The sequence below is a fragment of the Brienomyrus brachyistius genome, chromosome 11 (genome assembly GCF_023856365.1).
Source record: "Brienomyrus brachyistius isolate T26 chromosome 11, BBRACH_0.4, whole genome shotgun sequence".
Classification (NCBI taxonomy): Eukaryota; Metazoa; Chordata; class Actinopteri; order Osteoglossiformes; family Mormyridae; genus Brienomyrus; species Brienomyrus brachyistius.
The window spans coordinates 28,461,876-28,476,919 of record NC_064543.1 but is presented as its reverse complement, the minus strand read 5'-3'; the positions used below and the strand labels follow the sequence as shown (position 1 = coordinate 28,476,919).

General features: G+C 39.2%; 1 protein-coding gene across 1 annotated transcript; it reads right to left on the bottom strand.

Moving 5' to 3' along the window:
- Positions 1–8,976: 8,976 nt before the first annotated feature.
- LOC125704308 (L-lactate dehydrogenase A chain) lies at positions 8,977–13,585 on the bottom strand. The gene is made up of 8 exons (XM_048969769.1): positions 13,429–13,585; positions 12,544–12,681; positions 12,123–12,240; positions 11,319–11,492; positions 10,635–10,808; positions 10,311–10,428; positions 10,014–10,137; positions 8,977–9,756 (listed from the first exon to the last, which is right to left on the bottom strand). Exons 2-8 carry the CDS (start codon positions 12,670–12,672, stop codon positions 9,592–9,594), a joined length of 1,002 nt encoding a protein of 333 aa, XP_048825726.1. The 5' UTR covers positions 12,673–12,681; positions 13,429–13,585; the 3' UTR covers positions 8,977–9,591.
- Positions 13,586–15,044: the final 1,459 nt, after the last annotated feature.

The window sequence follows — 15,044 nt, the reverse complement described above, 5'->3', positions numbered from 1 at the left end:
AGCCTCAGTTATACATATATTGGTCATGGACAATGTTGTATTTGTACTAAATGCTGGCAAGTTACTTGTATTCTCATTTACTATATCAATTTCATTTTCAATTATAAGTCCCTTACTATCCTGCAGATTAGTGATTTCAGCTTTTAGAGCTCTTTTGGAGTTAAAATATTGGAAGAAACTTTTAATGCCAATGCCAGATCTTCCTTTCTACATTCCTCTTAGCGAGTCTGTTATTTTTTAACTCAACCTATAGACTTAGATACTCCTGCTTTATTTTGAAATCGTTTGTTAATTTCCATTTGTGGAAGTGAGCCCTTTTCCTCCTGACTTTATTCTTAATTTCCTTAGTAAATCACCTTGGCTGCAGTTTCCTAGATTTAGTTTTGCTGGAAACAGGTATGAAGCCCTCTTGCACTTGCAACAACATGCTATTAAAAAATTTCCATGCCTCTTCAACAGTTTTGCTGTTTAACTCCAGTTTACAATTTCTAGTTTCAGTCTCATTCCATTAAAGCTAGCCTTCATAACATTGTATATTTTTGTTTTGGACTTTGCCTTTTGGACACTAAAATTAACCTCCAATTTAAGAATGTTCTGATCACTACCATCCAGTGGTTCTAAAACCTCAAATTTTCCATATTTTTCCATGTTTTACAGTATGACAATACGACCATCTCAGCGTCACATGCTTCTCCCAGTCTCATTGTCTCAGCCAAATGTCAGTGTGAGTATCCTATTCTGACATACATCCATTTTGACATACAAGAGGTCTGTTGGAATGGAACCCAGCCGTATGTTGGGGAGTGGCTGAATATATTAACGGAGACATAACGTGTAGTATTTTGAATGAGCACTAGATGGCCCCTGATCATAGTTTCTCCGGAGTAAGGGGGCTGTTAGAGTTCTGTTTAACTCAGCTCTTTCACCTCCAGCTTCCTACAAGCCAGGTACGGCAGCTGTGTCCTCCTATGAGCCAAGTCACTCTCCCGATACTAGAAGATCACTGGGAAATAAATATATGCAAGTGCATCTTGAATGACTTGGAATGCTTATAAAAATGAAAGTCTTTAATTTTTTTACAATTTATTTTAATATGTTTTATTTTTCCCCAGTGGGTGTCCAGTATACCTAGTGTGGACTCATAGTGTGACTACTTATCCTAGTGTGAACTCATACCCAGCCACAGCTGATGATACTTCCTATACTGCTCCCATTCCTGACACATCAGTGTGTAAGTAGTCTGCTGAATCTAAAGAAAGTCTGGGGTCAGTCTTATTGCTTTGCATATTGTCACTACTGACATGTGGAAATTGGATATAAGCACTTTCAGTTGAGGGAACTGAATGTCAGAATACATTTTCTGTATACTGCAATTGTAATACTTTTATGACAGATTTTTTTCTGGATTCCATAGCAGCACATTACACTTCCCAGACAGTGGTAGTAGTAGCAGGAGCAGTATTAAAGTACCCAGTACCTTAGGTCTTTTCCTGTCTATGAACCCTGGTCTTCAGACTGGAATTGCCCCATTGTGGCTATACTGGACTCCTTAATCCAACTGTAGGGGTCATAGCTGTAACCAGAGCTAAGTAGTAAAGGTCACTCGGCTTCAGTTTGAAAGGACCTGGAGTGAGCCTTCAGCTCCCCTGGCTCTATATTTAGAGTTGGAGTATAAGGTTCTTCACAGAGCTTGCTGTATGCCTCTGAGATCAACCCTGACATTCATACTGCTGACTTTGGACTCTAAAGGCCAGTTCGCTCTCAAATGGGCAAACCATCTACTCTCCTTCTAGCTATTGCCTTGGTTATTCTGAAAGGAAAAAAACTTTCCACAGCTATGCTGCTGCTTTATACCAGCAAATATCTGATTTCAGCTGTAGCAAAATCAGTTCTGCATGTTAAGCTTTAAGCTGTTAGATGTTAATAGTTAAAAGTCATATTTTTAAAGTAATGCTTCTCCCAAAGGGTGCCATGGTGGTTCAATGGCTAGCAGTCCCTGCCTTACACATCCAAGGTTGGGTGTTTGATTTCTCCCTCAATGTGTGTGGAGTTTGCCTGTTCTCCCTGTATCACACAGAATTCATCCAGTATTCCAAAGACATGCAATAGGTTAATTGATGTCTCTTAGTAACCTGTAGGTAATTTTGGTCAATATTGAGATCATGATTATTTAAGTACAGGTGTACTTATATTGTTGATTGAACCTGAAGCTTTAGTATATATTAATAATTTATATAGATATTTATATACAGTTGAAACCAAAAGTTTACATACACTGTATAAAAAGACATATAACTTTTTTTTCTTACTGTCTGATATGAAATCATACAAAACCCTTTCAGTGTGAGGCCCGTTCGGATTCCCAAAATAATTTATATTTGCTAAATGTCAAGATAATGTGTGAGAGAATTTTTCAGAGATTTTTTTAGTACTTTCTTCAAAGTCAAAAGTTTACATACACTAAGGTTACTATGCCTTTAAACTAATTGGGAAAGCCCAGATGATGATGTCATGGCTTTGGAAGCGTCTGATAGGTTAACTGACACCACTTGAGTTGATTGGAGGCACACCTGTGAATGTATTTAAAGGTACACCTCAACACACTGCTTCCTTTTGTGACACCATGGGAAAGTCTAAAGAAATCAGCCAAGACATCAGGAAGAGAATTGTGGACCTCCACAAGACTGGTTCAACCTTGGGAGCAATTTCCAGATACCTGAAGGTGCCACGTTCATCTGTTCAAACAATTATATGCAAGTATAAACAACATGGGAATGTCCAGCCATCATACCAGCCATCATACCGCTCAGGAAGGAGACGGCTCCTGAGTCCAAGAGATGAACGTGTTTTGGTGCGGAATGTGCGTATCAATCCCAGAATAAAACCAAAACACGTTAATCTCTTGGACTCAGGAGCCGTCTCCTTCCTGAGCGGTATGTCAGTCTTGTGGAGGTCCACAATTCTCTTCCTGATGTCTTGGCTGATTTCTTTAGACTTTCCCATGGTGTCACAAAAGGAAGCAGTGTGTTGAGGTGTGCCTTTAAATACATCCACAGGTGTGCCTCCAATCAACTCAAGTGGTGTCAGTTAACCTATCAGACGCTTCCAAAGCCATGACATCATCATCTGGGCTTTCCCAATTAGTTTAAAGGCATAGTAACCTTAGTGTATGTAAACTTTTGACTTTGAAGAAAGTACTAAAAAAATCTCAAAAAAATTCTCTCACACATTATCTTGACATTTAGCAAATATAAATTATTTTGGGAATCCGAACGGGCCTAAAACTGAAAGGGTTTTGTATAATTTAATATCAGACAGTAAGAAAAAAAAAGTTATATGTCTTTTTATATAGTGTATGTAAACTTTTGGTTTCAACTATATATATATATATATATATATATATATATATATATATATATATATATATATATATATATATATATATATATATATATATATATATATATAAAATTTCCCCACTCGCCCTCCTGTGGGCGGTCTTTTGTCCTTCAAGCTCGGGTCCTCTACCAGAGGCCTGGGAGCTTGAGGGTCCTGCGCAGTATCTTAGCTGTTCCTAGGATTGCGCTCTTCTGGACAGAGATCTCAGATGTCATTCCTGGAATCTGTTGGAGCCACTCTCCCAGTTTGGGCGTTACTGCCCCGAGTGTTCCAATTACCACTGGGACCACTGTTACCTTCACCTTCCACATCTTTTCTAGCTCTTCTCTCAGTCCTTGGTATTTCTCGAGCTTCTCATGTTCCTTCTTCCTGATGTTACCATCGCTTGGGATTGCTACGTCTATCACTACGGCCTTCTTCCTCTGCTTGTCCACCACTACTATGTCCGGTTGGTTAGCCATTACCAGTTTGTCAGTCTGTATCTGGAAGTCCCACAGGATCTTAGCCTTATCATTCTCAGCCACCTTTGGAGGTGTCTCCCATCTTGACCCTGGGACTTCCAGCCCATACTCCCCGCAGATGTTCCTGTACACTATGCCAGCCACTTGGTTATGGCGTTCCATGTACGCCTTGCCTGCTAGCATCTTGCACCCTGCTGTTATGTGCTGGATCGTCTCGGGGGCATCTTTGCACAGCCTGCACCTGGGGTCCTGCCTGGTGTGGTTAGACCCCAGCCTCTATTGATCTTGTACTTAGAGCTTGTTCCTGTGCTGCCATGATTAATGCCTCTGTGCTGTCTTTCAGTCCAGCTTTGTCCAGCCACTGGTAGGATTTTTCAATGTCAGCCACTTCCTCTATCTGCCGGTGGTACATGCCGTGCAGGGGTTTATCTTTCCATGATGGTTCCTGTTCTTGCTCCTCTTCCTTCTTGGGTTTCTGTTGCCTGAGGTATTCACTGAGCACGTCATCAGTCGGGGCCATCTTCCTGATGTAATCATGGATCTTCGATGTTTCATCCTGGATAGTGGCTTTGACGCTCACTAGTCCTCTGCCTCCTTCTTTCCGCTTAGTGTATAGTCTCAGTGTGCTGGATTTGGGGTGAAACCCGCCATGCATTGTGAGGAGCTTCCTTGTCTTGATGTCAGTGGCTTCCATCTCCTCCTTTGGCCAGCTTATAACGCCAGCGGGGTATCTGATGACTGGTAGGGCGTAGGTATTGATTGCCCGGATCTTGTTCCTCCCATTCAGCTGACTTCTCAGGACTTGCCTTACTCGTTGCAGGTATTTGGTTGTTGCTGCTTTCCTTGTGGCCTCTTCATGGTTCCCGTTTGCCTGCGGGATTCCAAGGTACTTGTAGCTATCCTCAATGTCTGCTATGTTGTCCTCTGGCAGTACGATCCCCTCGGTTCTGACTACTTTCCCCCTCTTTGTTACCATTCGACTACACTTATCCAGCCCGAATGACATTCCGATGTCATTGCTGTAGATCCTGGTGGTGTGGATCAGTGAATCGATGTCTCGTTCACTCTTGGCATACAGCTTGATGTCATCCATGTAGAGGAGGTGGCTGATGTTCGCCCCATTCCGTAGTCGGTATCCGTAGCCAGTCTTGTTGATGATCTGGCTGAGAGGGTTAAGGCCTATGCAGAACAGCAGCGGGGACAGGGCATCTCCTTGGTAAATCCCGCACTTAATGGTAACCTGTGCTATTGGCTTGAAGTTGGCCTCTAGAGTTGTTTTCCACAGCCCCATTGAATTCCTGATGAAGGCTCTTAGAGTCCTGTTGATCTTGTGTATATATGTGTATATATATATATATATATATATATATATATATATATATATATATATATATATATATATATATATATATATATATATATATATATATATATATATATATATATATATATATATATATATATATATATATATATATATAAATAAAGATTCAGGTTCAATCACAGTACACCTGGGTGTAAGTTTCCTTTGCTCCTATAAAAACAATCCAATGCTACCAAGTGGACCAATCACAGTTTGTGTGTGTGTGTGTGTGTGTGTGTGTGTGTGTGCATACCTATCCTTATGAGGACACATTGTCCCCATAACGTGATAAATATCTGTTTTTTTTCCCTTATGTGGACCGGTTTCCTGGTCCCCATAAGGGAAAACTCTATTTTATAAAAATCAGTGACTGCTATGAAAAAACAAAAATTGCAAAAACTCTTGTATTTTGCTTGGTTACTTATAGTTATGGTTAGGGCAGGGTGGGGGTTAAGGTTGTCATAGTTAGCGTTACCATTTTTCTCATAGAAGTGAATGAGCGGGCCCCATAAGGATAGGTAGACCCTACGTGTGTGTGTGTGTGTAGCATTGTTGTTTTTTTTTTATAGGACCAAAGGAAGCTTACACCCAGGTGTACTTATATTGTTGATTGAACCTGAAGCTTTAGTTATATTTAACATTAAATAACTTATTTATCAGTTATTTTTTGCGGGCCAATATTTAAACTTTATCAATATTCAGAGTTAGCAGAACCAACACTAAAGACATAACTACTCAAATAATGGAGATCTACACTGATAAGCTGCCCCCCCCCCCCCCCCCACTAATTATCAGTTAGTGAAAATGGGTGGATGTGTGGTACATTAATCAAGTTGGTTAATACATAAATAGATATCTCAGTCGTACAGTCTTCAAAAATGACTTCATTTGCTCTGAATGAAAAGCCAAAACATTCATTCTAGGTCCAAGTTGTGCTGCCACTATTAGTGAAGACACCGTCCGTGCTTCCCTGGTTTTGGGCGTGAGCAAGAAACTATGCAGGGGAATATAAGAGGAGGTGGATCGGGCCTAGGCTGAAGAGGACTTGAACAAAGGCCATCAGAAGCTGGAGGAAATAGTGTTCCGCCTTGACCAAGACATCGTGAGGTTCATGTCTACTGTTGTCCTCTGCCTTGATTAGTCTGATGTTTAACTGCATTTGCTGGGAATGCTTTTTATTTTATGGCTTGGTCGTAGTGTAGACTTTTTTAGTCTCCGTTAAACTGTCTGATAATGACTTATTATTATTAGTGTATTATTTAAAGTCTTTCTAACCTCTTAATGGTCTTTTTATCAGTGTTAGATTCACATACATATATTCATATGTGTTTTATGCTGTGTTCTGGTTATGTTTGTGGATGATGGATGTGAGGCTATAAATAATTAAGGGACTTTTCACAGGGTATTCGAAAAACTGTGGAGCAAATCTAACCATGCAGTACTTGTAATGGATCGTTGATTCTTCCTGTGTGTATGTGTGTGTGTCTGTGCATGTGTGCATGTGCACTCATTCTGAGGTATACGGAGGTGGAAAAGAATATTGACCTTCTGAAGCAGAAGGATGAGGGATTGACCAATGCCCTTGAGATTATGCAGAGCCAATCAGAGTGCAGTGGCATCAGCAACATTGTCGTGGCCGCCACACCTCTCTACAAGCTGATCCCAAGCTTGTATGCTGAAGAGAACGCTATCGAGGACACCATCTTCTACCTGGGGAAGGCTCTGAGGCGTGGGGTCTTTGACTTGGAAGTCTTTCTCAAGGTAAGCTCCTGCCTATTTTTGTCCTCGTTCTTATGTCTCCCAGTTCCTGCTTTCACCATTTTGTGTCCTTAACTCTCTCCTGCTCTTCTTCCTGTCTTCTAAGAGTAACCTGGCAGTGCACATTTTAAATCCTGAAGGTTTTGCTGGTTTTTATTTACCTATTCAGTAGCACATGATTTACACCTGAAACACTAGGTGAGATGGCTTTTTAGAAAAATAATTACAATAAAGCAATTATAAGCCAGAGTTTTGAAAACCAGCACACTCTGTCCCTTGAGAACTGGAGATAAGTATTTTTGCTTCTTCTGAGTGATAATTTCCATTTCTAGTACAGCTTGACCCCCTGTTTTGTGGTGTAACTATCCACTAGCCAGCAACTGGTTTGTAGGGAGTCACTGTTTCTTGTTCTGACCTCTTTTCATGTTATGAACTTAATGTTTGATTTAGAAGAGTTCATAGATATGGTTGGTGTGTGTGTGTAGGTTAATTTGGTGTCTTTGTCTGCACGCCCAATTTTCTGGTTTACTCTCCTATCCTGTAAACAGTTCCAACTGTGGGCACTGATGCAGAAAGTCAGGAAGACCGCTGATTTCAGCAACCTCTTCTGAATCCCCCCCCCCCTTCCCTGGACATTTGTCTGATTAGCTGTCATCTGTTCTCTTGTTTCTGCCCTGCAGCTGCACGTCACTGTATTATGTGACATGGTGCCAACCTTTAATCAATGGTGTAAAGCAGATACTTTGAAGGAACTGAGCTCATAAAGGAAATCCTAAAGGAGATGGAGATGACCAATTAGAGAAGAAAGAATTAAAGATGAAGTTACTGAAACTCTCAGGACAGATAAGAGGGTCAGGATTTATTTAACTTCACTGTCATAATTAAACTATAATTGCAAGATGTTTGGCATGTTACACCATAAAAACCCTATGCAGTATAACAGATTTGCACATCATTTAATGCAACATTAAAAGAGTGTCAAGGACTAGAAAGGACCAGGATTCTCTGCCTGGAAAGAGAACTGAGGTGATTTGATGAGTGCCAAGTCATCTGATTGGTCTCATTACAGTGATGATTTTTATTATTTAATAGCACTTAAATGTCCTGTGTAAGCATGTATGTGTGCCTCAGATTGAATGTTTATTATAACTTAAATGGTTACTTCTCAGTGCCATTTCTGGATAGAAGTACTGAAGCTTAAAAAAACTGGAAAAAGGGTTATGTAAAGATTACACAATACAGTGTTTTAAGAGAGCATTTTATCTCATGTTTCATAAAAATAAATAAACTTACATAAAATTTGATGTGTGTATGACGAAACAATGTGTGGTGCGACCATTTACCAAAATGTATTTTTAATGCTTTGGGTTCTTACTTTCTAGATAAGGGAATTCTGTAGGGTTTCAAATAACAGTGAGAGAACTGTTAAGCCAGGTTAACAAGTGAATGGTTCTAGAATGGTGGGCAAGGATTATCTAATGTGGAAAAGTTAGATTTTATTTCTTATAGGGTGTGTTTTTTTTTCTCGCACATTAACTTAAAATATTTGCTTTTACTTGACATGCAAGATCGTTGCATATGAATGTTTTTGAAGTGGAATATTCTTGTAAAAGATGTGTTGTCATATTTTATATCATGCATTCTTTTTTTGAAACCCGAAAGTTATAGGCTTAAAAAGTAATGTTATTCTTTTGTCATGCTCAAGGCAAGTCTCAATATAAGCATATAAAAACATAATATGTATTCATATTCTTTAATAAGAGACATTTATAGATTCCGAGAAACGTCTAAAATAAAGGCAGTTAAATTCCCTTTGCCTTCTTTATTTGTTTCCCAGAATCCCTTTGTGGGCATCTTGATGGGTTTCCAGGAGTTTAAGTTGGCTTTATTTTTAAAATAATAAAGGAGAAGGCTGGGTGTTCTCAGTAAGCATTTTAATGGCGGCTGCTTAACTTGGAAGAACTGGCAGGCAAAATATAGAAGGATACCAAGAAATCTGATTTTCTGTGTTGTTTATTTTATGCTCAGGCATATACAAGGCAGCTATTCTAATTTCTGTAACGTTAGTTTTGATCACAAAAATTATATATAAAACATTTGAAGTACAAGAAATTTGCCACCAAATGAAAAGGAAAAGATTCCTATTCCAACAATTTACACAGATGTCCTGCCCCATGTGTCCATTATCTTGTGTACACATATGATGTTTATGGACATAATATAATTTTGATTAAAAACTTAAATTATAAAAAATATTTATTCAGATGTCAAATTGTGTTTTGTAAAATATGCATTCATGCAGTTCATATTGTGTACACAGACATAGATTTAGTATACATTCAAGTTCTTAAGAATAATGTATGGATGCACAAAGCAACTCTGCTAGATATTATTTCATATGTTAATGACATTATAACTGAAGAGACCTGAAATGGGTGCCTCAAAATGTGGAGTGTTTGCCGTGCTTAGAGAACATTGCTATGGTCATTGTTTAGTTGTCCTCTGGGACAGCAGGCAGGAGGGAAGAGGTTGACATTTTGACAAGGAAATGGGAGCAGGCAGAAATAACTGAGGATCCAGGGGCTGCGGTTCATTGGTTTTGCAAGAGCCTCATAGGGTCAGCTCCTTCTGCACACTCCACAGGGTCTCTGAGCTCTTCACCAGCTGCTTCTCCTCCTCAGGCTGCAGGGTCATGTGTACCATGTCTGTCAAGCCGCTGTTGCCCAGCACACAGGGCACGCTGAGGAAAACCTCGTCCTTCACTCCGTACATGCCCTGAGGGAGGAAGAAGCCTGTCAGTGACTCCATCTGTGGTGAAGGAGCTTAAACTCTGTTTATCCAAGATTAAAGGATAGGTAGTGGATCCAAGTAATTGTAATTGTAAAGTTGATTGTTTAGCTGATAATGTGTGACATCAAATTCTTAGAGTTTCAATTTGCTTCTACAGGCATTGCATCAATCCTTCAATGAGGATAACTGGACCTCAGCTTTTATAAAACAAATGTATTAAACAATTGTGGATGAAAGCTCACCTGGACCAGTGTGGAAACAGGGTGTACCTTGCGCAAGTTCTTCAGAATGGTCTCCACTAGGTCAGCCACAGACATACCAATAGCCCAGGAAGTGTAACCCTTCAGTTTAATAACTTCATAGGCACTAATAGGGAAAACAAATCAATAATTACTCAAGTGTAAAGAGTCCAAAGAAGGCATATCAACCTATAATAACTCACAAAATAAAAAAAATAAAAAAACTTTTTCAGACATTTTAGCTGTAATTTTTTATGCAAAACAGTAATTACTTGAATGGGTATTGGGAGATAGACTCACCCATCAACAACCATCTTATGGACTGTCTTCCAGTCTTCCTTATCCTTTTCTGTTCCCATATCTGGATTGAGTTTTTGGAGACTGACACCAGCTACATTCACCCCACTCCATACAGCCACTGTGAACAGAACCATTCATTTGCCAATATGTACTGAACCATTCTGCATTTTACGATCTTCTGTTTCAAATATGTTTCTTCTTATACAAGTTCTTTTATTTTGCATCAATTTAAAGGGTTGTTAGGTGTGCGATCAATGAAGAATGTGATAGAATCAACAAGAATTAAGTGGAATTTGCAAGGCTGAATGGGATTAGTGGACTTACCGCTGGAATCTCCATGCTCTCCAATGATCCAACCATGGCAGCTGGATGGGTGAAGGTTTAGCTTCTCACTCATCAGGAAGCGGAAGCGAGCAGAGTCCAGGTTGGTACCACTGCCAATCACACGATGTCTGGGGAAGCCACTTAGCTTCCAGGCCACATAGGTCAGAATATCCACTGAGTGGAGTAAGAAAAGGCATTGTACAGTATTGTAGACATCAGTATGTTATGATGAGATATAGAATAATTTACAAATGGTTAATTTGAAGAATTAGAATTTGGTGATCAGTGGTCATTGTTGACACACCACAGCACACAACAACAAAATGTGTTCTCTGCATTTAACCCATATGTGACATAGCAGGGGGCAGTACCTTGCTCAGGGTACCTCAGTGGTGTTTTACTGGTCAGAGATTCGAAACAGCAATCTTTCAATTACAAGTGTGCTTCCCTAACCATTAAGACACCACTGCCCACATCTGAGTATTGCTTTTGTTTTGTGGTCTCTAGAAATTTGAAAAATTAATTCTAAAGTGATGCTCAGCAAGTGTGATCCAATGGTAACTCTTACTTTTAAACATTGGATTTTTTACATTACATAATGATATCCTCCCAAATATAGAGAATAAGTATGATAGTGTTTCTCTTTATATTTTATTCTTTGGAAGTAAAGAAACATTTACCTACCCGGATTGGAAACTACAAGGATGATGCAGTTTGGACTATATTTGACAATGTTGGGGATGATGAATTTGAAGATGTTGACATTGCGCTGGACCAGGTTGAGTCGGCTCTCCCCCTCCTGTTGCCGGGCACCAGCTGTCACCACCACCACCATGGAATTGGCTGTCACAGAGTAGTCTGAAATAATGGTGGGCAATATGATGATCATTTATCATGAACAGTTGCAACTGTATCCATGATAAGCGTTTTAGAGTTATTGTAAGAATCACAATACAACACTCCTTAACGCTATTATCATGGTGACAGAAAAAACCAGCAAGCGCCTATCACATGATGCCTGCATGTCTGGATTCTAAAACAGTACTTCTGCAAAAACAGACCAATGTGAAACAAAGTAAGGTCAGCCTGCATCACAGTGCTATCTGTATCTCTTCACTGTCAATTATCTGTCTTAATGGAGCTAAGCTTAGTGATTAAATCCTGAACAATAAGTTTAATTGATCATTTCTAACCCGTTACCTGACCCATAGAAGGATAAGGAGGCATGATTCACATCAGATTAAAGGTTTACTCATGTGGTTATAACCAGTCTCTTCTTTGATTCAGATGTTTTGCAACTTAATTCAATCTTTTCATTCAAAGCAGTTACACTTATTTTAGTGTGATGTGACTTTTCCCCTGCACTTAAGTCTATAAGGCCATGCCACGTAATATAACAGATCATTCCCTATTTATGTCTGTTCTCATATTTCCATGCACTCTTTCAGCTAGCATTCTGGAATACTCTACATTCTAGTACTCTCTGACCTTTGTCAGCTACAATCTTGGGTGTGCGCAAAAAGAGCCCTCCATGCTGCAGATCCAGTGCCTCGCCCTTCAGCCTGTCTTCCATCACATCAACCAAGGCAATCTCATCTGCCAGCTCCTGCTCACCAAAAGGAAATGTCATTATCTTTTGAGGTTTGCTTCATTTTGCAATTCTGTTATGGGGCCCAATTATCACTGTTTGTTGAAACAGATGATCAAAGTCCAAATATTGGAAGGCTGGTTGGTATATTATTAAATCAATGTTCTCCTCAGTTACTGGGGTTGTTAGTTGTTTATAGATCAGGAAAGCCATCTTTTCTTAATAGGCCTGGGGATATCTGCAGTAAATATTCAGATAGGGACATTGTAATCCTGCTCATATAGTTGACCCTACCGCTCTACACTTGCTCCCCTTGCTCACCTTCAGAAGAATGCTGATGGCAGAGGCCATGCCCACCATTCCCACACCCACTACAGTCACTTTGTTCCTTGAGCCGACCACCTCCCCTTTCATCACATGTTCAATGAGTTTCTCCTTTGTGGTGGCCATCTCCACAGTCTACATGTAGTCACACAGAGAAAGAGTGAGGGTGAGATGATACAGGACAAACACAGATTCCTAATAGCAAGCAAACTCCAAACATTCATCCCAACCCCATGGAGGCTTGAGGCAAAATGCTAGCCAGTGTGCCATCCTTCACAATAACTATGTGCTAGAAGGTGTCGTATGTGTACGTGTGTGTTGCAAGCCATAAATGAAGTGGAGTTGCTGTCTTGGGGTCTGCATGGCCAAAAGTCCATTGCCAATTTGTAATCCCAATACAGCCCTGCGGGGGGGCCTAGAATTTCTTGTTATGCCCCTGAATAGTCTGAATAATACTGGGTGGTTAATAGACAGTACATTGTATTAACAAACAACGGCAAAGCTGTTAAACCATTAGTATTAAGGTATTAACGATGTACACCTAAAACTTGACAATGAGACATAGCCTATTGAAGTTAACCTGAATGCTTAAAATAGCCATGAGGTCTTAGGTGCTCCATGCAAGTTAAATAACTCAAGAATAACTATCTCCAATGCAATAAGGAAACCCAAGTATGAACAGGTTTTTTTATATATATATACAATAGACACTTAGTGTTATGTTATTGAAGACATCACGTAAAAGTCATATTGCTGAAGACATCACGTAAAAGTTGAAGATCGTATTACTTCCTACAGTGACAATACATTACACACTCCTATCAATATATAATCATGTTATCTTTAAAGTAATATAAAGCGAATATATATATTCGTTCATACCTTTGGTGAATACTGCTGCACAGTTGGAATGTCTCCCGAACCCTTCGCTCCCTCAGCTGCAACTGAACTGAACAGTAAAGGGCGGAGAACCTGTGTGATATTTAAAGTCTGACAGCTAATATGATACAACTATAACGTATGTCACCGCATTGCCGCCATTGTCACCCATAGACCCGGAGTTTGAATTGAAAGGGAAGGAGCGTATCGGTTGAGTACCTTCCCATTAATCAAATATAATTCTGTGTTTTAATCTCTATTTTCCTTATACTCTTTGAAGTAATCAGTCTTTCGCGTTATTCTAACTGATCATAGAATATAAGTATATAAGTATAGTAGTATAGAAGTACTGTAATTTCACTGTTAATGACTCTATCAACTGACTGCGTTTATTTATTTTTTTTCTACTAGCTCTGTCAATTACCTAACTAGTATTTTTTCTTTTTCTTGTCCACCGCTGCACTGGTAATGTGTACAGCTTTATGGGGTTCTGCACGATGTCACGTTTGCTGCATTTAATAAAACAGGCACACATTAATGCACGTGACATTTTATCTGCGGCGCAATGCAAACTATTGCTACACCTATATCTATAGGTATAATTTCTCTCTATGAATATCCGTTAAACGATAGACTGATTAATGTGCATGAATATTAAATTATAATATCGTCAGTACCACGCTTGGTAGTGTACGAACCATATTAGAAATACATTTGAGAAGTCTCTGATTTACTTAACTGTCAGAAAAAAGTAATGTATTATGCTATATTATGTAGTTTTTTTTAACAAAAGCCAAACATTTCATATTGAAGCAATTGAAGATAATTATATTGAGGCAACATTTTTAAACATCTAAATTACGCGTATTTTTAGCATAACTATCGCGATTATTATTTATTATGATGCAGCAGTTAAACCAAGTACAATTAGGCTGCCTGTTTGCCATCTTACGTAAATTCAAAAAATTGTCCTTATGTGCTCCGGCAATAGTTTGCCATCTAGTGGTAATCAGTATTCAGAAATCACAGTTGCGTTTTAACAGTTAACTTTCGCGAATGCAGTGCGTCAGAAAACGTTGTGTACTGTATAAAATAAATACATAAAATGTACGAATTCGGGTATAGCACGCTTCAGTCATTCTGCCATGACATTTATCTTAAATAGTTACTACGAAGTGATTTTCTACTGTAAAGTTTACAAGAACCTAAAATCATTTCGCCCAAGAAAGGTCATTTTTAAAAACGATTTCTTCAAGGCTAAATGTGGAAAGAGCACTTGTTACAGAAGAGTATTTATGTTTTTGTCTGTGCATGGATACAAATATGAAAACCACTCAATCTTCCCCCAGGGTATTTTCACTGGTCTTTATTAGACCAGTGAAAATACCCTTACTGAGAATGGAGCCCTGTCTATTAACTTTAAACGTGAGGCACCAATTTACATATAAGAGACATCAGAACATAAGAAATTTACAAACGAGAGGAGGCCATTAGGCCCATCAAGCTCGTTTGGGGAGAACTTAACTAACAGCTCAGAGTTGTTCAAATCTTATCTAGCTCTGATTTAAAGGAACCAAGTTTTTTTAGCTTGCACTACACTAGCAGGAAGACTATTCCAT

Excerpts from the sequence above, each read along its gene's own strand:
- LOC125704308 (XM_048969769.1), bottom strand. The coding sequence starts at position 12,672 with ATGGCCACCACAAAGGAGAAACTCATTGAACATGTGATGAAAGGGGAG. Across the intron at positions 10,429-10,634 it reads AGAGCATGGAGATTCCAGCG|TGGCTGTATGGAGTGGGGTG; the intron begins GTAAGTCCACTA and ends TTCTGTTCACAG. Across the intron at positions 10,138-10,310 it reads CATAAGATGGTTGTTGATGG|TGCCTATGAAGTTATTAAAC; the intron begins GTGAGTCTATCT and ends TTTCCCTATTAG.